Below are 27247 nucleotides of genomic sequence, written 5' to 3' on the forward strand. Positions count from 1 at the left end.
CACCTAATCCCTTCAGTCTTGATTTTTTCATTTATGCAACAAAGAGACAAGTCTAGGTATTTTCTAATCTTATGTATAGAACTAACATCACATACATTTCTTATGGTTATTCTCAGCCATACAAATGATAAGGCTTGTAACTGGGACTGTTTCTTAACCATTTGCCCCCACTAGGTTTGGGCACACTATTATTTAAATAAAGAAGTGTACATCTTTCATTTTCTCTGATCAATTCAAATAAAAATAACATGTTTGACAAAAAGGAAATAATATTGATCTTATTTATTTTTGTTCTTTAGAACTGATGAATGAAGGCAAATAATACAATTGTCGGCTAATAAACTATACTGACATAAATATTTGAGACCAGTAAAGGAAATCATCAGATTCCATGTCATTTATACATAAAGTTTACAGAGCAAATAGTTAATCTTTAAAAGATTTTAATGTATACTCCAAAATGGACAATTTAGGAGTACATAATTATATAACATCGATTCTGTTAGATATGTGAATGTATATATTTTTGTTTTCCGTAAAATAGTTTCATGCTTATAAAAGTCACCCTTAGTCGACGTGGGACAAAGAGAACAACATACAGTAGAAATAAACCAGTAGTAAATAGGGTATAAGTAAGGAAAATATTATAAAGCAGTTACATTGTTGACACAAAAGAAAAAAAATAAATTCACTTTTCTATTACTTAAAGGTAATTCACAATCATTTCCAGGAATTCTGTGAGAATTTAAGGCCATTTGTTCTAAAGATATGTTTTAATTTAGACACAACTGTCATTCTTGTCACAAAACTGCAATTCTCATAAAAACTGTACATGCAAAAACTCTTTACAATTAATTGTGGATAGGCAGATCAGTCAGTGTATAGGAGTGGGTTATTTCACAAATGTGTTGTGCACTACGTCACATGGTTGTGTATATTTAACTGGGAATTTCGCAAAAAACTTCCAGCCTGTGCACCCTGCGTGGCAACTTGGAAAGGAATGCAAATCAAGAGAGCCAGTATCCCTTTGACTTAAAATATCTAGACAAGGTACAATGAAATAGAAAGTTTAAAACATCTGCTACATGGTTCACAGTCAAATATTCTGGATTTTAGTCTTTCTACATAGTATTGTAATATAAAGATGCTACTTTTTACACCAAGTATTTTCTGTGCATTTACAGTTCACGATGTTTGACTTTTTATTATTTCTACTTAGCATTACAAAACATAAACAAATTGCAGTCTAAATTTAGAACCCAAACTTCATGAAAAATGCATGTTCTTTCAGAATACACATCTGCTAAGTGTAAACTCCCATACTTGGCAAATGGCACAGAGGAACTGATTACTAAGCAGATACAGCTTCATAAGACAATTCACTTACTGAGAAATATAAAAGTATCTTTACCTTCCCTTGCTTGCAATTGCATTTCTCCAGACAGTCATTCAAAGAGATATTGCTCTTGTGATTATAGCTATTGCAATTTAGAAGACAAAGGATTCAATATTCAAAACTTGTATTCTTAAGAACAGTTATAAAAGTATTGGAATCTAAAAAGTAGTAACATGTAAACATTGATATAGAGAGACTGCTTTCCTATATACATAGCAGTCAAGGACAATATTTGAGTTAAAAACACAGGTTGTGCTTTTTCCCAACAGTACATTGGAAATTAGCTGTTTCTGTCTAGAAAACATTTAAAGATTCAGAGAATACATCCATATTTTGCTTCAAGCATTTAAACAATTTTTCTGTTGCTCATGCAACAACCGTATTTACAGTTTTGGTTTAGGAAGATAATAAATTTTGGATCCAAGAAAGCATACAAACCAATACTGCTGAAACCAAACTGAGAAATGTACTCATTCCCTGGTTCCTTATAGAGCACCAGAAGAAAAGCATGGACTCAGCAGTTCTAACTGAAGTGTAGTTACATTAGCATTTTGGAGCACAGTCATATTTGAGTATGTAACACATGTGTAGGTGGGGTGTACGGGGGAGGTGCAGGTGATGGCTTGATTCCTCTGGTCCTCATGTAGGAGAGAAACTGCTCTGGGATCTCCGCTAGGACATCTTTAGCTAATCTAGCCATGCTGAGTATGTGGTTTCCGCTTCTGTCAATATAATCTCTGAATGGCACAAACTAAATCAGAGGTGAAAGAAAGTTATTTAACAGACCTTAGCATGCTATTTAAATAAATAAAAAAATAGACACAAAAACCAACATATGTAAACATTTGGTTGTAGGACAATCAGAGAAGCCTGGAGTAATGGTGAGATGCATGATAATAACTATGCATTTTAAAGATATTTGATTTATTACAAATAGCTCTAACAGTGACCACAACTTTCTAATATATACTTTACCTAAAAAGGGATGTAATTTTTACCTATGTTTTTCCCCACAATAACTCTTGTCTCTGGGTCTTGTACACCCATCATGTTGCTACACGTATTCTGCAGTTTTGAGTTCTACACCTAATTGGATGGAGCATTATCTTCTTCAGGGCTCAGTTTCTTGTCAAATGGAATTAATGCATGCTTAACTCAGCTTTCAATGTAGAAGTATTACTCAAATCAGGGTTAAAAATAATGTATATTGTTAAAGAGTCCTAAACACATGTAAAGTATTTTTAATTATATTACTAGACCATCAAATCACATGGACAATGAATACAAAATTTACACAGTTCACATTAGTAGGTACCCAAAATATTCAGTACATTGAATCATGCCCCAAATGTTTGTTTTTTATATCTGTTATTTGGAAAGGCAAAAAATAAACAACCAAAAACCCTCAGTATAAGATTTTGGTATACTTATTGAAATATCATCAAATATCAATATTCTTATTTTTACATTACATAAAAATGATTGTTCTATCTTTATATAAACAATCATGTGAGAATAATTATCACTGAATACTCTGGCAATAGATTGCCTGATTCCATTCTCATTTTTAATGGTTACTTAATAAACACTGTGCTGTTTGTTGGCATTAGTTCAATTTCCCCTTACAGACATCATGATTCTTGAAAGCAACTGGGAATGATTGTAACTGTTAATGTTGTGATAGTTTGGGGACACAGTAATTTTAGGTCTTGGAGAAAAGGCACAGCGAAGACATTTCAGGAGGTTGAACAATTTTCAAATATAATATTTTAAAGTTTATATTAAATCAGTTTTTCCTCCAGAGAAACAGAGAGTGTTCACACTCTCATCTCATACTGTAATGTAACTGTTTTAAATTTATTTTGAAAAATTTACTTTTGATTTAAGCAGTTACTCAAGATGTGCCTTCAGAAAATTAACTTTTATTAGGAAACAGACTTTAAACCACTCAGGTTGCGACAGATAAAGCAGGTTAAAATGTTAAGAAATCAAATAGCAAATGTAATACCATTTTGAAGTGAAAGCAGTCTCTTTTAAGGAAGAGCAGAAAAGTAGTCCTTTCTTTTTAAAATAAGGTACCTTATAGACAGAAGCATACACATATGACCATAATTTTACCCTGTCTTGATACCAGGTGGAAAACTCAGCACAACTTTTAGAAAAGTGTGATAGAAAGGTGACAAATCTTTCTCTTACCATAAAGGTAGCTAAGTAAGGGTAAGGAAAAACTAACAGAGTGAATATAATATTCAGCTGAGAAGAGAAATAGGAGGATATGAACATTTGTGAAGTCATATTATCTGACTTGGACAAGACCTGACAAAGAGGTGCAAACAAATTTAGGTTTATTTTTCTCTCTGAAACTATAATTAGAAAGGTAAGAAAATAAGAATCAACATAGTGAGGGACTAATAAGAAAAAGATCTCTAATTTCAGCTATAGCTTATTTCATTCTTATTTTAAAAGGCATAGTAGTTTTTTAAAATTTAGTAATGATATGGTTAGTATATACATAATTACCTTTTTAAAATTTTATTTATTTTTTAACATCTTTATTGGAGTATAATTGCTTTACAATGGTGTGTTAGTTTCTGCTTTATAACAAAGTGAATCAGCTATACATATACATAATTATCTTTTTTTTTTTTTTTCTTTCTGCGGTACGCGGGCCTCTCACTGTTGTGGCCTCTCCCGTTGCGGAGCCACATAATTATCTTTTAAACTATTTGTTAGGAGATCAGTTTTTGAAGAATCTATAGCTAATACCTACATTTCAGGGAAATGGCAACACTCTAGCAGATAGTTGATACTTCTCTAGGGAAGGGGGATATTATACCTGCTGTGTTTTTCCTTTACCTCAACTTTGCTCTTATATTTACTTTTACTTTGGTCTTTACTCTTCTCTTAGACCATGGTAATTAAATTCAATTATCTTTTTACTCCCTATTCTCAGAAACTCTGGAATTAGACTTCCCAGGTTCAGATGCTGGTTCTGCTGCTTATTAGCTGTGTGGTCTTGGTATTCTCTCTGACTCAGTTTCCTCTTCTATAAAATGAGGATCATAATAATAATGCCTACTTCATTAGGTTGCTGTATTAAATAAGTCAACACATAAGTGCATAAAATAGTGTTCAACTCATAATATGTACAGTATGATAGTCATTATTATTACTATTCATTAATTTATAAATTATGTGCAATATAAATATGAGACTTTTCTTTCTAGTCTTTACATTCATATCAAACTTTAACTATTTTTACCAATTTTTATCTCTTTCAAACTCTTATATAATCTAAAACTGTAATTATAATTATAATCTAAAACTGTAATTTTATTATAATCTAAAACTGTAATTATATAATAATTATATTATAATCTAAAACTGTAATTCCTGACCTTTTTGTTATAATCTAATCTGTATTATAATCTAAAACTGTATTATAATCTAAAACTGTAATTCCTGACCTTTTTGTTATTTTAAAACACCTGCTGTTTCACCTTTCCAGCAAATGCTATAGGATGTGCTAAATTTTTTATTGAAGTAAATATAAATTCATTTTTAAGAATGTTATGATACTCTGGAATGTCAAAACTAAGATTCATAATCACTGTTCTCATAATACATACACTTCTACTCATCTTTAAAACATGTTCATAAACAATGGGTAAGAAAGAAATCTTAATTTTCAGCCAAGGAGGGAAGTATATATCTCATTTAACTTACATTTGCTAAATGCGGGCACAGATTCTGATACGTCCCTTGAGTATTAAGGGACCTTGCCCCTGGGTTAAGCGTAACTGTTATAGCAAGTGATATTATCAACAGGAGCATCTCTTATCCCACATGTGTGTTGGGAGCAGAGAAAAAGATGTTGAGAATCTTCTACTCACTAACCTAAATTATCTAATCCTTTTCCAAAGGAATATTCATCTCTTCAGTCAAGTCATGAGGCACTTCCCTAAGTGAGAGATGAAAATGACAAGTGTCTCTGTTTCCTTTACCTCTTATTAATGTTAAACCTTACACTTTTGATGACAAAAATATATTCTCTTTCTTTTTGGACTATTGCTGATATCCTTCTACAGTAACAATTTTCCACTCAACTTCTCAGACCCCTCTGTTTATTGTCCCTTTTAATCACTAATTTCTGATCACTGTACCTGGGGACCTCCTGTTCAAAATAACACTCACACATTTGTGAATGTATGTTGATCACTGACTATTACCACAAATTAACTTGGACCCTTAAACTGTTCAGGTTAGAGGAACAAATCAATTTTTACTTTGCACTCATTTATCCCATTCATATGAAGAATACAAATAAATGCATTCTGTTCAGTTGAAATATACCATTTCCTTGACACACTACATCTTTTTTTTAGCATCTATCCTGTACAAGGAAAATGTTCTATGTAGTTGCTCTAACAGCTAGCTCTGCCTATTTGTGAAAAAAGTTTGAATCAGTTTGGGCAAATGAGCTTTTAGTTGTGGTTCTGCTCAATTTTATTTGATTGTTCCTACTTTGCAGAGCTCCATTAGTGATTTTCAAGTCTAAGCCTTCAAGGTAATTATTCTCCTTCTAATGAAAGATATGATTTAAATATAATTTTTAAGGGAGTGATAGGCTGGACAGCAGCTGAATGCAGCCAGGACAAATGATATTGCATTATATACAATGGCCAATCCACAGCACAAGCAAGCAAACAAACAAATGGAAAGCCTTTACATATATTGATTTAAGAAAATAATTCATTTAAGTTTTAGAATAACAACCATAGAATTTCTTCCTGCATACTGTTTATATTATAGTCATATGAGAGTGAATCTTGAGGCAATGAACATAATCACACATAAGACTGACTACAGTGTCATATGTCAAGGTACAGTTACTATGAAACAGTGACATAAAAATGCCTTCCCACTGGACTATGCCAAAATACTAACTAATAATAATAACTGAAACTGATATTAATGCATTTATTGAGCAACTGGTTGGTGAGAGGCCTTCTGCTAAGTGATTTAGTACAATATCTCATTCAGTTTCTTACAAAACAAAAAGGTAAGAGAGCCTAAATAGACCCTATTTTCTGATATTATTTTAGCCAGCAGTGTTTATAGCATTGATTATGATGGCTTAGATATTTCCTGGTGGTAGGAAGATTGACAATATTATTCTTGGTGTGCCCTTGCAACTCCAATATTATAAATATTCGAGAATATTTCTATTCTTAAAAATAACTCATTTAAAAAATGTTTTAGTGAATGGTAGGACCAGGAAACCTGTAATGGTGGAAGGTTTTAAAATTTTATTCAAGGTGAGAGAAAAAATGCTAATTCTTGAACACAATGTGATATATAAATGTTTACCCTGGGAACTTTTTTCTTTTTTTTTTTTTGCTGTATGTGGGCCTTTCACTGTTGTGGCCTCTCCCGTTGTGGAACACAGGCTCCGGATGCGCAGGCTCAGCGGCCATGGCTCACGGGCCTAGCCGCTCTGCGGCATGTGGGATCTTCCCAGACCGGGGCATGAACCCGTGTCTCCTGCATCGGCAGGCGGACTCTCAACCACTGCGCCACCAGAGAAGCCCAGTGGGAACTATTTTTATTAGACCAAATACCATTTAGCAACTTTTCCATGAAATTAGAAAAGGGTGCATCAGATATCCTTAACTAAATATAGACATGTAAGTCAAGGTGTCACTGTCATTCAGGAGGCTACTAATTCTCTGGGAAGATTTTAGTTTCCTGTTCAGTATCTGTGAGATCTCATGACTCTTTCAGTTCAACTTTACATGGTAGAATCTCTTGAGTGTTTAGCTATATCATCAGGTGTCTTCAAAATCTTTGGTGATCTCAGTGTCACTTAATGGTGATAGATTAGTCTCAAGATTTTGACTTTCAATGAGAGGAAATATATAATTATATATATATATATATGTGTGTGTGTGTGTGTTTATGTATCTTATACTGATAAGTAACAAAGTATTTTCATGTCTGTTACTTCCTCTGAGACTCACCACATCATGGAAAGAGCAAAGATAAAAGAATGGAGAGTCTGGAGGTAACAAATGAAAGGCTCAAAGGAGATTTACTGACTTGTTCAAGATCATAGATCTGAGTCCTATCTCACTGTTCTCTCCAATGTAGCATATCCAATTAGAGATGAAATACTTTCATGATCAAGGGAATTTTTGTTTTATAAATAAAATAACCAACAACTGTTGGTTGTCACTAACATAACATGTTAATCCTCTTAAAGTAAATCTTAATGATGTGAGCAACCTTAACTATCTTCTAAGGGAGAGAGTAATACCAGTTTCCCTTAAGCAGCATTTAAATGATACTATGAGATATAAAGCTGTCTCTTTTAACTTTGTAAAAATGCATTACAACAGCAACATAATACATTTTAAAGGACTTCAAATTCATACTTCCATGCAGTAATTTGATTTTTTGGTTACTGTGAACTAGACATTATGGAGAGATTTTTAGGAAAAGTGTAATTACTTGGACTTATAATTATGCTAATCAGCATAAGGTGAATAATCGCGGGTCTACTTAAAAACAACAAAACATCGTGGGATTCTTAAATAGATGACCACATCACCATGTTCCCTTTCTCAGCTGCTTTTAAATGAATTATTCATGTGTGTGTGCTTTTTACACTACCAAGAACATTAGGTTAAAATGTTAACATTTTAATGTTAATATTTAAACATTAGGTTTAAATCATATTTAATTATCTTCTTAAAAAACTGTTATACAGATGTTTCTATTTTAAAACTTAATTTTGCTGACTGATGAAGAAGAATGCTTTTTTATCTTTGTCAAGATTAATCTTTATAATATATTTACAGATTATTTTACATTATTCTCCCTCTCTAATTTTTAAAATTATTTTTGTTGTATTTTACCAAGTTCTATTTCAGTAATGTAATGTATTTTATATATACTATCTGATAAAATCTTTAAACAATGCCAGAACACTGAAGTTTAGAAAGCTTATCCTTATCACAGTGGACAATCCAGGATTTGAACCAAATTCTCTTGGATTCCAAATTAGATTATCTTAATGACTGTATTATGGGTGAATATATAGGTTATTATTTAGGAGATAATATTGTTTGCTCCTTTAAGTGCTCAAATTGTACTGAGAACTTTCCTTTCCATTTAGTCTTCCCTTCACAGTCTTTTTCTGCTTCTGACTTCCTAAAAGATATGAAGACTCTAAAGTATGCAGAAATTTAGTTGATTTAATTCCTTTGTTTCAATTATAAATTTTAACTGCCTTTTTTCTTTCTATTCACTCCCAGAATAGTAGGCTTTAGTTAAGTATTTTTCTTGATTCTAATAGAATTATGAATCATATATATGTCTATATATCTATATACAGACATATATAATCTATTATTATATTTTATTATAGTATTATACATATTATTATGTTACCATGTATTATATTAATATTATTATTTATATATTTTATATAATTTTTATATTTATATATAATTATAAGATCTATTTTTCCACTTTTCTAACCATAACCTATGGGAGAAATAGAACAAAATCTACATTTTTGGTTTGTTTCTACTAAGTTTACTTACACTGAATATGTATCAGCTGCCTTAAAATACATTTAATCTTTATTGAGGTCTAAGTAATAAATAATCATTAAAAGCCTGTTATATTTCTAGCTTTTAATTTTACTAAAGATCTCAATGATATTTTATGGTAATAATAAAGTAGGAAAAGACACTTATTAACAATTCTATTTTATATATGGTGAACATGAAGTATGGGTGAAAGTAATTTGGTGCTTATTCTAAGCCATTACTTAACATGCATTTTATAGAGAATCAACTGCCTAAATTAAACAGAACCTGAGACGCTTGATTTCAATTTAAACTCTTCATTTACAAATCAGAGCTGACACGGGCTCTTCACAATGAACAAAATAAATAATTTTCATTAAATTTCTTACCTGCACAATGTCCCTTTCAGCATATTTTCCTCTGGAGGAAACTCTTACATCATCTCCATCCAATTCAACCATTGCTTGAAAATAAAATAGGATCATTTATTCAGTGCATTTTAGCTAAATACTATAACAAATGTAGGCAATAATGAAATCAAGATGTATGAAGTAGCAATATGTCCTATGCCAAAGGCAGGAAGCTTGTTGATCCTTTCATCTCCTCGGTGATTTCTTCCACAAAACTTAACTGAGTGCAAATTTTACAAGCGGAGAAAGCAAGCTAAGACCTCATGTGACCCTTTGAAAGATGAGGAGAGGCTGTGCAGTGTAGAAGTCTTTAGGTACATCTCCCCATTCTATAGATCCTTAACTCTGGATTACATGCTTACATGACTGATTCAGCAAGTGATGCTAATTCATTCAATTTTAATTTTTTCTTTCTAATTTAAGAAACTAGGCTCTAATCATTATAGAACTTCCAATAACAATTTGAACTTTATTCTCTTTGAAACTACACAAAGCTATATAATCATATTGTCTGTAATCTTTTCATGAATAGATTTAAAAACAAAAAGGCATTTTCTCTGCTCTTACAGTGATTGGATAAAGCATGAAATTTCTGAAGTATGATTTTTTTGTTGATTAAAAATAATTTCAACATTACATAGGTCAACTGGTATTTGGGAATGCTGTGATATAACGGGACAGCTGGTATACAATAATGTTACGCTGCAATTAAGAACATTTTCCAGAGTTTAATGTTTCAGTGAGAATTCTCTAAATAACTAATTACATGAGGAATGCTAATTTGTACTTAAAGTATATTCTCGTACTAATAATCCATTTTGTATGCACATGATATTCACCAGACTCCAGAGAGCCACTTGCAATTATGTTTGCTTTGTCGCCTTCTAAAATATATTAGAATACAATCCTAACCTTTTCACTATTTTCCTCAGTGCTTGGATAATGCATTTGGGTTAAAGACATTTTACTCTTTTTTCCTATTTTATATTTTTTTGATTGAGGTATAATTGACAAATAACATTATATTATTTTTAGCTATATAACATAATGATTCGCTACTTGTATATATTGTGAAATGATCACCACAATAAGTCTAGTTGACCATACATAATTAAAAATTTTTTTCTTCTCATGAGAACTTTTAATATCTATTCTCTTAGCAACCTTCATATATGCAATACAGTATTAACTATACTAACCACACTGTACATTACATTCGTGCGATATACTTATTTTAAAACTGGAAGTTTTTACCTTTTGACTTCCTTCACCCACTTCACCCACCTCCAATGCTGGCAAGCCTTTGGCAACCACCAATCTGTTTTCTATATCTATAAGCTTGTTTTTTTTAAAAAACAGGTTTTGAGTTTTACTTTTCTACACATGTTCAGGAATCAATGTCTGGGCTGAAACATTGCCAGTACACCTAACTGTTAGTGAGCCATCATCCAATAATCTCCTTAGATATATATGTCATAATTTAGTAATGTAAATTACCAATAATAAGGTAATTAACTTATTCAAAATACAAAAGAACTATTTTTTTCTCTCCTACTTATTAGGGATTTAAATAGGAAAATTCTTTATACTCAGATATTTTCAATAGTTAATTCCTTTTTTTGGTCTAAGTTTGTTTTCAAAATTTTCATATTACTTTGAGACATAAATGTACACTGATTGTGACATGCCAGCAATTGGAGAATCTTCTCCTTTATTATCTAGTTTGCTAATAACTCCTAACAATTACCCTATACTCACTCTAAAATGGGAAACAAAAATTAGATGATAATCTGAGCCTCACCTTCTACAATCCTCTACAATCTCCATTGGCCTTTGTAAGTGTTCTACTTCAATTAAAGAATTATTATTCAGGCAATAGTGTAATAAAATAGTGTAATAAAATGAGATCCTATAAAATATCTCCCACTTTTCAGTATGTCCTTTGAGTTAAAAGGCTATGGGTAGCAGAATTGGAGGCTACACTTTTGAGAACAAGGAGAAAAGAAATGGCATATAAGTGGTGGAAGGGAAATGTTCACCCTTCAGTTTTTCAGATCATCTAGTCCTCAAGGAGCCTGAAATTGTAAGCAGAGGTTCCCCATCAGTACCCGTCTCTGGAAAAAAGATGTATAAGATACAGACCTGTATTTCTTTCTAGCCTTGGGAGACAAAATCATGTTAGAATCCCTTATAGTTCTCTCCCTTTCCTAACTTGTATCAAAGCAGTTAACCAGATGCTACTTTAATTTGACTTTTTGCCTTTTAAGGATAAAGAAATCCTGCTTTGAGAAATTATACAGAAAGTTTTAAATTGTTCTCATTGAAATAAAGAAACAAGACATTTAAATACTCATGAATCTAGTAGTTTATTTATATTTCCTCTACCTTCAAATAATGAATGGCAAAATGCTGCATTTCTTGCCTGTGCAAACCTCCTGGTTAAGTTACGTGTAGATGTTGGATTTATGTGGTTAACTGATAAAATCTGCAAGTTTTATTTCAGTCTTTATGTCAATTTATGCGTGCTATTTAAACTTACTTACCATAGATTTGGAAGTGCCTAGAAAAACGCTCTTCTGATAGGATAGCAGCAACTTGAATATAAGTCAGAAATTTTCTTCCAGCAGGGTGAAAGCAGAAATCAGGTGTTTCAGGACCTTAATTCCCTGTTCACAGGTTTGCCAGAGGAAAGTTTCACTTTAATTCCCAGGAGGGAATTCTATGGGATGGCAACTTCCCTCTTTGTCTATAATCTTTGCTCACTTTTCCTCATGAAAAGAGGAGTGATTCACAAGATAACTAAGATTGGGAGATGGAACGATCTTGAATCTCTCTCTTTTGGAGCAGCCTATCCTCAAGTTGAAGACAATTTCTCCCTGTGGCATGCTTAATAGGCAAGGATCTGCCCCTGTACAGAGAAGGCCTGGAGATAAAGGTGAGGTCATTTAATCTTTGGGGAAAAAAGTAGCAAGAAGTCTGATTCTGTGCACAGGGCAACCCAAATTCTCCAATTCTACACTACTATTAATAAAACATATTCTGATCTCTGAGTGACTCCTGCATTTTTTTTTTTCGTTAATTCAAGAAGTCAGAGAGGGAAATGATGAATTTTCATACCTCAACGTTTTGATAAATAATTCACTGGGAACAAAAAAATTGAGGAAAATAAATAGGTGTGGCAGTTGTAAGAAGGTAGTACCCAAATAGCTGTGCCTACTGCTTTGAATAGGAATTTATGACCAGAAATATACATAGGAAGAGTCAGTGGCTCTCTATTTACACATTATGCGTGGGAGCTGTTGGGGAACAAGTGACAGGGCTTACACCTAACAACGGCCTTCCATAGGAGTCTGGGAGACCTGGAATGGACCCAACGAGAAGTGCATACTTGAGAGGCAAAAGCAAATTAGTAACTGAAGAAGAAATCATGAGTTATTTTAACCTAGCAATCAGTGAAGTTTGTGAACCACAGTCTGTCACTGCTCAATGCAGATGACCAAGTACACAAAGTGTTAACAAGAAAGATGTGTCTTAGCTTTCCTGACTCCATAGTGGTATCTCAGATTCATGCCTGATGGACAATGTAAACAGATGTAAATATTCAGAGACACAGAAAATATTAGCAGGAGCTAAAATGACTTCTGCTTTAGAAACTGGAAGATTATAATGATATAAAGTGTGACCAGCCAAGCATGGAATCAAAGGAAAGAATTTTCAGGATCAGCAATATAACTGCTTGTGTTGTTTTACCTGAGACTGAGAGATCTATACTATCCTTATGGAGGAGGCACTGGTGGTTAAACAAGAATCATCCTAGTGATGATCATACAAAAATTAACCACCTATGTGCCTAAATTAACCTGTAGCATACCAAAAGTTGTTCCAAATATTCTAAAATTATTCTCATTTCTAAAGTTCCAAGCTAAATACTGTCATCATTAATGTAAAAACACCTGAGCAAGGTGAATGTTCTGTGGTTATGCAGTTGATGTCTAGCATAGAGTTCTCTTAAAGGAATTCATCAGGTGACGAGGAATAGGCTATCCTTAGAGAAGTTTACCCAGATCAGTAGTCACACAAACACCCGTCACACTAACTGGCATTTGAAGATGGCTTGAGCCCAAACAGAAAAGTACCCAGTAAGTGAATTTAGCATAATTGTATAAAGTCTCATTAAATTTCAGATGGTCAATTCCATTTTCATTTTACTTTGCTCTTTCATATGACAGAACTTAAATATTTATAAAGATAATGTCTATCAACTAGCCAAGGTCTGAAAATCCATTATTATGCTTGTGTTAATATTTCTATTTTACAACCTAGTGGTTTATTAATTTAGTGCTCATCCTTAAAAGTTTTTAGGGAATCCAGAGTGTATTTTGCCTTGGGAACAAAAATTCAATTTATCACTTGGTCTTAAGAAATATTTTGAGGTACACACCATCTCTAATAAAACAGAAAGCTACATGTTGAATTATCCTATACTACAGAGATAATGTCCTACTCAGAAGACATCCTTTTAATTTACTCACCTTTATTGGACTCCATCATGTAATATCTATATTTATGTCTATATGTACATGGACACTGTATACAAATCCATATGCACACTCACATCCTTATATGCAAAAAAAGAGTGATAGAAACCTAGGTGCATAATGAGTCAGATTAAATAAACTCCTAAGGAATACTATTGAAATTTTATTACTCACCATCAAATTCTGCTGGCCCAACACCTACTATAATTATTGACATTGGAAGTTTTGAAGCCTTCAAAGAGAACACACAGTTAGTTCACAATTAAGAAACTGAATTGAGAAAACAACTAAGAATTAAGAAGAAAAAAATATCCTGAGCTTTGATATTTTTCACAGATGTTCATTAAAATAATTTTGAACATATTTAAATTAACACAGAATAATATACTTGATTCCACTCTTATCCTTTCTGAACTCTGTACATACGCTAATTCAGTGGGATGTTCTTCAGGAATGACCAGTCTGAGCATCTGCTTTCACTTGCTATTCTCAGACAAAATATTCCTAAGCTGATTCTGGGTACCTTTGGTCTCTTTTTCCATGTTCTCTCTCCACTCAAAAATGTTTCAGTTGTTAAAAGGGAAAAAAAGGTACCATATTTGTGAAAAAGTAGTACTCTATTTCATTTATAGCTATGGTTAGGAAAAGCAATTTTCATAGTAAATGAATGCATACAAATGATAATTATAGAAAGTTATTATTAGTATGATAAAATAATTTTATGGTAAGAATATAAGATCCACCAACAGGTAGGTGGAACAGGAAAGCAACCACATCTTCAGCTGTGAAGGTCACTAAATTATGAATAACTGTTCCTCAGTGCATGTCCTGTTAGTTTAAACCTAAATTACTAAGTCCATATTTTAAAGAGCATGCTAAGGCCACTGATCAGAACATAAAGGAAATCAGGACAAATCCAACCCAGTGTGTCTAGTCAAAACCAAATAAATAAACAAGTAAATGTGCAAGATTCTACCTCTCTTCCTTTTTGTGTTTGGTTTTCCTAAGTGTATGTCTATAAACATTTGATTTTTTTCCCACATGTAACTATTTTTTTATCACACAAAAAGCTAATTATATTTTCCCTATGCTATTAATAATTATGAAGTATGATAAACAATTCTTTCACACAGCCCATTTTTACAAATGTCTATTTTGTGTCAAACATTGCTAAACCTGAGTATAGAAAGGTAAGTAAAAACAGATATAATTTTAGAGGTTGCAGTCTAGTAAATATAGATGTTATAAATTATAGTCTAATAAAGAAGAAAATGGATCATAAATATAACACATAATTAGGAATAATGAGAAAAATGGATTTTGAATCAATGCTAGTCCTTATCCAGTTCTATAAATATAGAAATTAGCACAGTTCTCCTGTAACTATTACTGTAAATGTAAATGTTAAAGAAATATTCTGTACAAATTGTACAAACTATATACAAGCACATCAAACTAATCAAGATAAACACAGTCATGCACATGAAGGTGATGCTATTATTTATTTTATTTTAATTTTTTGGAAATAATTTTGTTACAACCCAATTATTCACACCTCTTAGTTTGGTCCTTATGGATGAATGCTACAAATGTGTGTGAGTTTTCTGGATAATGCAATTGGCTGCAAAGGCATGGGCATTTTGTTTCACTCTTAAGTCAACTAACTAGACTCTAGTTAGTCAACCTAAGTAGCACCATGCATTCAGTTAGCCAGCCCAAGACTGAATGACTCCTACTTACATTAACTATGGACTCCTTAGTTTGAGCCATATCTGAGATAACGCCGTCTGTCACAATCAGTAGCACAAAATACTGGGAGCCATCCTTTACAGAAGAAGCATATCTGAAAGGCAAAGAAAAGGTAAAGAATGCCACAAAGTAAAACATTTCCTCTCGACATGATAGTTGCTAAATATAACTTGGAATAGCCAACAAACATTTTAATCTCAAGAAAATATTTAAACATATCTTAAGAGCCTATATATGAAAACTCTCAAATATGCATTTTTTTCTGAAATAGCACACTAGAATAACAGCAACATTACTGCATGCTGGCACAAAGAAATGCCTGGCTGTCTTAGAAATTCATTCACTAATAAAAGGTGAGCTGGATGGTATGTTAGCACAGAGGAATGGCTACAGCTTTTGGAAATAGACATAATGGCTAAGCAACATATTATGTGTATGATCTTCAGTATAACATTACATAAGCTATCTGAACTTTATTTTCTCATCTTTAAAATCAAGATAATGCAACTTTGTATTGTTAATAAAGAAATTTCATGTATGGTAGTAAATATTTATACAGTTATATAACTGGTAGATTTTATATATGGTAGATTATATAAGTGATTATGATTTTTGTTTTGGAACTATATAGCAGTGATGATTGCCCAACATTGTGAATATGCTGAATGTCACTGAACTGTAAATTTAAAAATGGTTGGTTTTATGTCATGTGAATTTCACCTTAATAAAAAAAATGCAACAGAAGAAACATTTTTTGACATAGCTATAGTTCCAATTCTTAATACGTGTTAAATTGGTGAAAGATGGGAAGGAGAATTATAGCAAACAAAGACAAAAATTAGGTATGTAATAAGAACATATTCTAGTACTGAATTCTCACCAAATAATACTCAGACATTTAGAGGAGAATTTTATGACTATATATTTTTTTTCCATTTGTGTTCTACCATTATGGGTATCTAGATTATATTCTCAATAGAATGAGTTTTATGATTTTTAGTACATAACTAGTATGCCGGTCATATCTAGTAATGAGCAAGCACTGTGGTGCTTGTAGGAGATAAATAGTTAACAAGAAGACTTTGGTCTACTTTCATAAAAAATCATCAAGTAAATCACAGAAAAATTGATTTCAAGAAACTTCTTTTGATTACCAATGAAAATTTTTCAGTACCTGATGGACTCTAAATAATAAATTTTTAACAGTTTGGGGAAAAACCAATAGCATAATATGACAGGGAAAAACTTATTTCTTGTAAAGCAGAATTTATAAATATATGAACAAGAAAATATTTACAACTTTGCCATAGACAAGAGAAACTAATAATTGCTCATGCTGTTAATAAAATGATTGGTAATTTTATAGATTGATGAAGATAATACAGCAAGTGATATGTTCATACACTGAGGAGTCAGTTAAAAATAGCATTGAACTTGTTCTACAACATATAGTCAAAAATGCTCTCACAATGTTGAATAATTGATCTTCGACACTAAGGAATTTGTATTAATTTGATGGTAACACAGCAATGAAAAAATCCAAAGCAGGTATGAACCTACTCTCCTATTTTATGCTTAAATATTTTTTCTTAAGAAAAGATGTAAGATAATCTCCCTCAGGAATTCATTTTTTAATTTTTAAATACCCATTATTTTTAAAAAGCATTTTTTACTGACTATGCTTCAAAAACATATGGATTATATTTCATGTGATTAACAGGAGGTTATAAATAGTGAGAAAAACTTCTATGAGTACAACTCTATGGCTTTTATGCTTTTCATACCAAATGATGTGTTGAAAGTGGTGAGAAGATGGAAAGTTGAGCATTATGCAATCTTATGAATATCACTTCAAGTGGCTTAACTGATCCTTTTTCTGGGGGGGGATGTTTACTTTTTTAAAATTAATTTTTATAGGAGTAGATTTGAATTACAGTGCTGTGTTAGTTTCTGCTGTACAGCAAAGTGAATCAATTATACATATATATATATATATATATATATATATATATATATATATATATATATATCCATTCTTTTTTAGATTCTTTTCCCATGTAGGACATTACACACTATTGTGTTGAGCTCCCTGTGCTATACAGTAGATTCTCTCTTTTTTTTTTTTTTTTGCGATACGCGGGCTTCTCACTGTCGTGGCCTCTTCCGTTGTGGAGCACAGGCTCCGGACACATAGGCTCAGCGGCCGTGTCTCACGAGCCCAGCCGCTCCGCGGAATGTGGGATCTTCCGGGATCGGGACACGAACCCGTGTCCTCTGCAACAGCAGGCGGACTCTCAACCACTGCGCCACCAGGGAAGCCCTATTCTCTTTTTTTTTAAATTAATTAATTAATTTTTATTTTTGGCTGCCTTGGGTCTTTGTTTCTGTGCTTGGGCTTTTCTCTAGTTGCGGTGAGCAGGGGCTACTCTTCATTGTGGTGTGCAGCCTTCTCATTGGGTGGCTTCTCTTGTTGCAGAGCATGGGCTCTAGGCGTGTGGGCTTCAGTAGTTGTGGCACTCAGGCTCAGTAGCTGTGGCTTGCAGGCTCTAGAGCGCAGGCTCAGTAGCTGTGGTGCATGGGCTTAGCTGTTCCATGGCATGTGGGATCTTCCCGGACCAGGGCTCGAACCCGTGTCCCCTGCACTGGCAGGTGGATTCTTAACCACTGTGCCACCAGGGAAGTCCCTACAGTAGCTTCTTATTAGTTATATATTTTATATATAGTAGTGTGTATGTGTCAACCCCAATCTCACAATTTTTTCTCTCCCTCACCTTTCCCCCTTGGTAACTGTAAGTTTATTTTCTACGTCTGTGACTCTATTTCTGCTTTGTAAATAAGTCCATTTGTACTATTTTTTTTTAGATGCAACATATAAGAAATATCATATATTTGTTTTTCTCTGCTTGACTTACTTCACTCAGAATGACAATCTCTAGGTCCATCCATGTTGCTGCCAATAATATTATTTCATTCTTTTTTACGGCTGAGTAATATTCCATTGTATATATGTTCCACATCTTCTTTCTCCATTCTTCCATCAATGGACATTTAGGTTGCTTCCATGTCCTGGTTATTGTAAATAGTGCTGCAATAATCATTGGGTTGCATGTATCTTTTTGAATTATGGTTTTCTTGGGATATATGCCCAGGAGTGGGATTGCTGGATCATATGGTAACTCTATTTTTAGTTTTTTAAGGAATCTCTATAGTGTTCTCCATAGTGGCTGTACAAATTTACATTCTCATCAACAATGTAGGAGGGTTCCCATTTCTCCACACCTTCTCCAGAATTTATTGTTTGTAGATTTTTTTGGATGACGGCCATTCTGAATGGTGTCAGGTGATACCTCATAGTAGTCTGATTTGCATTTCTCTAGTAATTAGTGATGTTGAGCATTTTTTCATGTGCCTTTTGGCCATCTGTATGTCTTCTTTACAGAAATGTCTTATTAGATCTTGTGCCCATTTTTTGATTGGGTTGTTTGTTTTTTGATATTGAGCTGCATGAGCTATTTATATATTTTGGTGATTAATCCCTGGTCAGTCACTTCATTTGCAAATGTTGTGCTGGCCAAAAAGTTCATTCGGGTTTTTCCATAAGATATTTTCTCCCTATCTGTGGGTTGTCTTTTCATTTTGGTTATGGTTTCCATTGCTGTGCAAAAGCTTTTAAGTTTAATTAGGTCCCATTTGTTTATTTTTGTTTTTCTTTTCATTACCCTAGGAGGTGGGTCAAAAAGATCTTGCTGCAATTTATTTCAAAGTGTGTTCTACATATGTTTTCCTCTAAGAATTATAGTATCTGGTCTTACATTTAGGTCTTTAATCCATCTTGAGTTTCTTTTTCTGTATGGTGTTAGAGAATATTCTAATTTCATTGGTTTACATGTAGCTGTCCAGTTTTTCCAGCACCACTTACTGAAGAGACTGTCTTTCTCCATTGTATATTCTTGCCTCCTTTGTCACAGATTAGGTGACCATAGGTATGTGGGTTTATCTCTGGACTTTCTATCCTGTTCCATTGATCTATATTTCTGTTTTGTGGCAGAACCACACTGTTTTGATTAATGTAGCTTTGTAGTATAGTCTGAAGTCAGGGAGCCTGATTCTTCCAGCTCCGTTTTTCTTTCTCAAGATTGCTTTGGCAATTTAGGGTCTTTTGTGTCTCCATATAAATTGTAAATTTTTTTGTCTAATTCTGTGAAAAATGCTATTGGTAATTTGGTAGGGATTGCAATGAATCTGTAGACTGCCTTGGGTAGTATAGTTATGTTGACAATATTGATTCTTCCAATCCAAGAACATGGTATATCTCTCCATCTGTTTGTGTGATATTTGATTTCTTTCATCAGTATCTTATAGTTTTCTGAGTACAGGTCTTTTTCCTCCTTAGGTTTATTCCCAGGTATTTTATTCTTTTTGATGGGATGATAAATGGGATTGTTTCCTTAATTTCTCTTTCTAATAATTCATTGTTAGTGTATAGGAATGCAAGAGATTTCTGTGTATTAATTTTGTATCCTGTAACTTTACCACACTCATTGATAAGCTCTAGTAATGTTCTGGTAGCATCTTTAGGATTTTCTATGTATAGTATCATGTTATCTGAAAACAGTGATGGTTTTATTTCTTCTTTTCCAATTTGGATTTCTTGTATTTCTTTTTCTTTTCTGGTTGCCTTGGCTAGGGCCTCCTAAACTAGGTTGAATAAAAGTGGCAAGATGGACATCCTTATCTTGTTCCTTATCTTAGAGGAAATGCTTTCAGTTTTTTACCATTGAGAATAATGTTTGCTGTGGGTTTGTCATATATGGACTTAATTATCTTGAGTTAGGTTCCCTCTATGCCCACTTTCTAGAGTGTTTTCATCATAAATGGGTGTTAAATTTTGTTGAAAGCTTTTTCTGCATCTCCTGAGATGATCATATGAATTTTATTCTTCAGTTTGTTAATGTGGTGTATCACATTATTTGTGTTTATTGAAGAATCTTTGCATCTCTGGATAAATTCCACCTGATCATAGTGCATGACTCCTTTAATGTGTTGTTTGATTTGGCTTGCTAGTATTTTGTTGAGGATTTCTGTGTCTATGTTCATCAGTGATATTTGAGCCTGTAATATTCTTTTTTTGATACCTTTGGTTTTGTGTCAGGTTGATGGTGGCCGTGTATAATGAGCTTGTGAGTGTTCCTTCCTCTGCAATTTTTGAGAATTGTTTCAGAAGGATAGGTGTTAACTCTTTTCTAAATGTGTGACAGAATTCACCTGTGAAGCCATCTGGTCCTAGACTTTTGCTTATTGGAAGTTTTTAAAGCACAATTTCAATTTCCATATTTGTGATTTGTGTGTTTATATTTTCTATTTCTTCCTGATTCAGTCTTGGTAGGTTGTGCATTTCTAAGAATTCGTCCATTTCTCCTAGGTTGACCATTTTATTGTCATAGAGCTGCTTGTAGTAGTTTCTTATGATCCTTTGTATTTCTGTGGTGTCCATTGCAACTTCTCCTTTTTCATTTCTAATTTTATTGATTTGAGTCCTCTCCCTTTTTCTTGATGCGTCTGGCTAAAGTTTTATCAATTTTGTTTATCTTCTCAAAGAACCAGCTTTTAGTTTCATTTATCTTTGTATTGTTTTCTCCATCTCTATTTATTTCTGTTCTTTATAATTTCTTTTCTTCTACTAACTTTAGGTTTTGTTTGTTCTTCTTTCTCTTGTTGCTTTATGTGTAAGGATAGGTTGTTAATTTGAGATTTTTCTTGTTTCCTGAGGTAAGATTGTATTGCTATAAACTTCCAAGAACTGCTTTTTCCAAGTCCCATACATTTTGTATCGTCATGTTTTCATTGTCAATTTTCCCTAGGTATTTTTTGATTTCCTGTTTGATTTCTTTAGTAATCCATTGGTTGTTTAGTAACATATTGTTTAGCCTCCATGTGTTTGTGTTTTTTTTACCTTTTTTCCCTGTAGGTGATTTCTACTCTCATAGTGTTGTGGTCAGAAAAATGCTTTATGATTCTGAATTTTTAAATTTACCAAGGCTTGATTTGTGGCCCAAGATGTGATCTTTCTTGGAGAATGTTCCATGTGCACTTGAGAAGAATGTATATTCTGCTGCTTTAGGATGGAATGTCACATAGATATCAATTAAGTCTATCTGGTCTAATGTGTCATTTAAGGCTTGGGTTTCCTTATTAATTTCCTGTCTGGATAATCTGTCCATTGGTGTAAGTGGGGTGTTAAAGTCCCCCACTATTATTGCGTTACTGTTGATTTCCCCTTTTATGGATGTTAGCATTTGCCCTATATATTGAGGTGCTCCTATGTTGGGTGCATATATATATTTACAATTGCTCTATCTTCTTCTTGGATTGATCCCTTGATCATTATGTAGTGTCCTTCCTTGTCTCTTGTAACAGTATTTTAGAGTTTATTTTGTCTGAGATGAGTATTGCTACTCCAGCTTTGATTTCTATTTTCATGGAAAATCTTTTTCCATCCTCTCACTTTCAGTCTTTATGTGTCCCTAGGTCTGAAGTGGGTCCCTTGTAGACAGCATAATATGGGTCTGTTTGTATATCTATTCATCCAATCTATGTCTTTTGGTTAGAGCATTTAATCCATTTACATTTAAGGTATTTATTGATATGTATGTTCCTATTGCCATTTTCTTACTTGTTTCAGATTTGTTTTCGTAGGTCTTTTTTCTTATCTTCCTCTTTTGTTCTCTTCTCTTGTGGTTTTATGACCATCTTTAGTGCTGTGTTTGGGATGCTTTCTCTTTTTTGTGTGTGTATCTTTTGTAGTTTTTTAGTTTACTGTTCCCATGAAGTTTGGATATAGCAATCTGTATAGGTACAAGCTTGTTTTAAGATGCTGGTGTCTTTCCCACCTAGAGAAGTTCATTTAGCATTTGTTGTAAAGCTGGTTTGGTGGTTCTGAATTCTCTTAGCTTTTGCTTGTCTGTAAAGCTTTTGATTTCTCCATCAAATCAGCTCGGTGGTTTGTGGCCACCTGGAGGGGTGGGATAGGGAGGGCGGGAGGGAGGGAGGTGCAAGAGGGAAGAGATATGGGAACATATGTATATGTATAACTGATTCACTTTGTTATAAAGCAGAAACTAACACACCATTGTAAAGAAATTATACTCCAATAAATATGTTTTAAAAATCTAAATGAGAGACTTTTTGGGTAGAACATTCTTGGTTGTAGGTTTTTCCTTTTCATCACTTGAAGTATATTGTGCCACTCCTTTCTGGCCTGCAGAATTTCTGCTGAAAAACCTGTTGATAACCTCATGGGGATTCCCTTGTATGTTATTTGTTGCTTTTCCCTTGTTGTTTTTAATATTTTTTCTTTGCCTTTAATTTTTGTTAGTTTGATTAATATGTGTCTCAGCATGTTCTTCCTTGGGTTCATCCTCTCTGGGACTCTCTATGCTTCCTGGACTTGAGTAAGTGTTTCTCATGTTAGGGAATTTTTCGGTCATATTATCTTCAAATATATTCTCGGGCCCTTTCTCTTTCTTCTCTCCTTCTGGAACCCCTATAATGTGAATGTTGGCATGTTTAATATTGTCCCAGAAGTGTCTGACACTGTCCTCATTTCATTCTTTTTTTCTTAAAAAGAATTTTTTTTAGATTGAAGTGTATTTGATTTACAATGTTGTGCTAATCTCTGCTGTACAGCAAAGTGACTCAGTTATACACATATATACATTCTTTTTTTATATTCTTTTCTATTATGGTTTATCACAGGATATTGAATATAGTTCCCTGTGCTATACATTAGGACCTTGTTGTTTATACATTCTTTTTTCTTTATTCCGTTCTGTGGCAGTGATTTCCATCACTTTGTCTTCCAGCTCACTTACTCATTGTTCTCCTACATTTATTCTTATACTGATTCTTCCTAGTGTATTTCAGTTACTGTATTGTTCATCTCTGTTTGTCCTTTAAATCACACTCCTTCTTAAACATTTCTTGCATTATCTCGATCTGTGACTCCATTCTTTTTCTGAGATCTTGCATTATCTTTACTATCATTACTATTAATTCTTTTTCAGGTAGATTGCCTATCTCCTCTTCATTTAGTTGTTCTTCTGGGTTTCTACCTTTTTCCTTCATTTGTACCAATTTCTCTGTCATCTCATTTCATCTAACTTACTGCATTTGTGGTCTCCTTTCCACAGGCTGCAGGATAATAGTTCCTCTTGCTTCTGGTGTCTGCCCCTTGGTGGGTGAGGTTGGTCCAGGGACTTTTGCAGGCTTCTTGGTGGGATGGACTGGTGTCTGCCCTCTGGTGGGTGGAGCTGGGGCCATGTCAAAGGGTGTGTTTTGAGGTGGCTGTGAGCTCAGTACAACTTTAGGTAGCCTGTCTTCTGTTGGATGAGGCTGGCTTCCTATTTTGTTGGTTGTTTGGCCTGAGGCTTTCCAGCACTGGAGCTTGCAGGTTGTTGGGAGGGGTTGTGTCTTGGTGCTGAAATTTTGGCCTCCTGGAGAGCTCACTCTGATCAATATTCCCTGGGGCTTCTGCTACCAGTGTCCTTGCCCTCATAGTGAACTATAGTCAACACTTTGCACCCCAGGATACCCTCCAAGACCCCTAAGTAGGGGTAGCCCAGGTTCCTATGGAGGTACTTTGTGCTGGGTCCCAGTGCACGTGAGACCTTTGTACACCCTCAAGATTGGAGTCTCTGTTTCCCCCAGCCCTGTAGAGCTCTTGCACTCAAGCCCCACTGGCTTTCAAGTCTGAATGCTCTGGGGGTTCTTCCTCTCGATTCAAGACCCTCAGACTGTCTTGGGAGGGTTATTTTTATGTGGGAACATCCCTGTGTAGCCTGTGCAGGTTAAATATTTTTTGGTGCAAGCATGGTTTTTAGTATAGATGACTGCCACCTTTTCCCTCAGTGTATGCTGGCCATTATCCCCTTGATAGGAGATGTGACTGATATTGTGGTGACCAGAGCCTGCACTGGATATTGAGCAGGGCCTCCCTTTTGCTCTGTGGTTGTCACTGCCGTGTTAGAGGTGGGGTTTGCTCCACATTTGTTGGAGTAGAGGCCCCAAGATCTGTTTCTTAGCTGTGTTTCTGATCTGCAGTGTGAGGTAGGCAGGATTGGATCACTCCCACTGGGAGGAAAGCCACTGAATATTTCTCTGGAGTTGTTCACCTGTGGGTGTGCTCTGTCATGTCACTTTTCACCCTTTGTGCAAGTTCTCAGATTACACTGTTGTTGGCACTGCTCTTGGCCTTTCCTTAACTGTGGGTATGCCTACAATTGGCCCTGGTGTCTTTCATATGTTTTCACCAGGCCATCAGTGTAGGTCCACTGAAGTCAGGTCCCAGGATTGCAGTAATCATGGGTCTGGACACCCTGTCGTCAGCTCAGACTCTAGCCTGGTACAACCCTGGCATGTATGTTCCCACAAAGTCTACAGCTGCTAAAGCTAGACCCGTCTTTTCTGTGGGAGCACTTGTTGTCCATTCAGATGTTCTGTAGGCACTGAGTTTACAAAGCCAGTTGCGGGGGTGTCAATTCACAGTTTGCACAGCTGCCAGGAGAGATTTCAGCTTTTCTTCCTTAATTGCATGGCCTCTGGGGCTTAGCCATGGTTTCAGCGCCACCTATCTGTGTGGGCCACTCACAGGCGCCTGCTCCTGAGGCTTTCCAGAGCACATGAGTCCACCCAGTGAAGAGAGGGCGCAGAGGAGGCAGCAGATGGGGTTGTGGGAGCCCATATGGGAATGGGTCATGCAGGGGAGCCGGCAGCCATGGGAGTGAGAGAGCCAGCTGGTGGCCTCAGGTATGAGAGAGCTGGCCCTGGTGGGAACAGAGTATGCTGGGGTGGGTATGCTAGGGTATGGTGGCCAACAGTGCAAGAGAGTCAACTCTGGCAGGAGCCCTTCCTAGTGCCTGGAGAGGCAGGGGCCGGCATGTGGGGAGAGAGGATGCAATGGTAGCCCCACCCATTTTGTGTCATTCAACAATGGCACTTCACTTATATTGCAGTCTGGGTTTCTTCTACAAGCATTCCCAGTTGTGGATTTCCTCACTCCCATCCCCTCAGGCTGTCTCGTTGCGGCCAACACCATTCTTCTCCCCAGGTTTGCTCTCCAAATCCCAAGTTCCAGTATCCAGCCCCCTTCTGCACTGGTGGATGCACGTCTCAGCCTGGGGCATGCAGGGCTGTGGCACAGACTATCTGTGTAGGTCTCACTGTGTCCTGTTTGTCACAGACTGGTTGCTGCACTTTCCTCCGGTAGTCCCTGAAGCTTCCCATCTGTTCCAACTGATCTCCCCACCAGTGAGGGGGCTTCCCTGGATGCAGGAACCTCTCCTCTCCTTCAGCTCCCTGCCCAGGGCTGCAGGTCCCTTTCCACTTCCTCTCCTCTTCCTTTTCTCTTATTTCATCCTACCCAGTTACATGGGGATCTTTCTTGTCCTTTTAGGTGTCTGAGGTCCTCTGCCAGTGTTCATGTGGTGCTCCGTGAGAACTGTTCCTTTTTAGATGTATTCTTGATGTATTTGTGAGGAGAGATGAACTCCATGTCCTCCGACTTCTCCACCATCTTGGCAGAGTCAGATTGGGGCCCCAGGTTCAGCTCCAGAAGCCCACTTTGATGCAAGTAAGCCTTCAGCCTCTTCGATGGCCTCTGGGGCAAGGCACTGCTCCACTGTGCGAGTGGGGAGAGAAGTGAGTCTTCCACCTGGGGGCATTTACTTCTTATTTCTCTTTCAACACTTCTTGTTACCTCTTGAGAAAGTCTCAGTTGTTGTTACTATGTCTTTTTGCCCGCAGCTTTATTGAGGTATAATTGGTATACAAAAAACTGCACATAATTAATATAAGCAATTTGCTGTGTTTCAACATATGTATATACTCATTTTACCATCAAAACAATCAAGGTAATAAACATATCCATTAGCCCCATTTCCCTGTGTCCCTTTCTGTGTGTGTGTGTGTGTGTGATTCAATCGCCTTATTTGTTATGGTTCTGTACAGGCTTTCTATGTCTTCCTGATTCATTCTTGGTAGGTTGTAACTTTCTAGGAGTTTATTCATTTATTCTAAGTTTTCCAATTTGTTGGAGTCCAATTGTTTGTAATAGCCCCTTATAATATTTTTTATTTCTGTGGCTTCAGTTGTAATGTCTGCTCTTTCATTTCTGATTTTATTTACTTGAGTCATTTTTCTGCTTATTCTAGCTAAAGGTTTGTTGATTTTATTTATATTTAAAAAAACCCAACTCTTAGCTTTGCCAGTTTTTTTCTATTGTATTCCTAGTCTCTATTCCATTTATTTCTGCTCTAATTTTTATTTAATTATTATTTCCTTCCTTCCATTAACTTGTGCTTAGCTTGTTGTTCTTTTCCTATTTCCTTGAGGTATAAACCTAGGTCATTTGAGATTTTTCTTCTTTTTAAAAATGTTGTCTTATCATTATAATTTTCCCTCTTAGTACTGATCACACCCCAAAAAAATAGTACAGTAGTATACAGTATACCATAACTTTTGGTATATTGTGTTTTCATTTTTCTCATGATATTTTCTAATTTC

At 34.9% G+C, this 27247-nt stretch overlaps 1 protein-coding gene and 1 long non-coding RNA gene across 4 annotated transcripts in view; one reads left to right on the forward strand and one right to left on the reverse strand.

Moving 5' to 3' along the window:
* Positions 1 to 251: 251 nt before the first annotated feature.
* The window catches only part of CPNE8 (copine 8), a 327878-nt gene continuing 300882 nt past the window's right edge, over positions 252 to 27247 (reverse strand). For 2 of the 3 annotated variants that reach the window (XM_033415074.2, XM_004284907.3), the window contains 4 exons: positions 15680 to 15782; positions 14114 to 14171; positions 9381 to 9454; positions 252 to 2147 (listed from right to left, as the gene is read on the reverse strand). In XM_033415074.2, the coding sequence (XP_033270965.2) occupies positions 1959 to 2147; positions 9381 to 9454; positions 14114 to 14171; positions 15680 to 15782 (424 nt within the window). In that variant the 3' untranslated portion in view covers positions 252 to 1958. Of the gene's footprint in view, positions 2148 to 9380; positions 9455 to 14113; positions 14172 to 15679; positions 15783 to 27247 lie in introns of those variants that run through there. The other variant, XM_033415075.2, reaches the window with a different exon arrangement.
* LOC125960480 (uncharacterized) overlaps positions 22627 to 27247 on the forward strand; it is a 49254-nt gene continuing 44633 nt past the window's right edge. Inside the window, exon 1 of the long non-coding RNA XR_007470161.1 lies at positions 22627 to 22737. This is a non-coding gene — a long non-coding RNA (uncharacterized LOC125960480). The remainder of the gene's footprint in view (positions 22738 to 27247) is intronic.

This window comes from Orcinus orca, chromosome 11, assembly GCF_937001465.1.
Source record: "Orcinus orca chromosome 11, mOrcOrc1.1, whole genome shotgun sequence".
Taxonomy (NCBI): Eukaryota; Metazoa; Chordata; class Mammalia; order Artiodactyla; family Delphinidae; genus Orcinus; species Orcinus orca.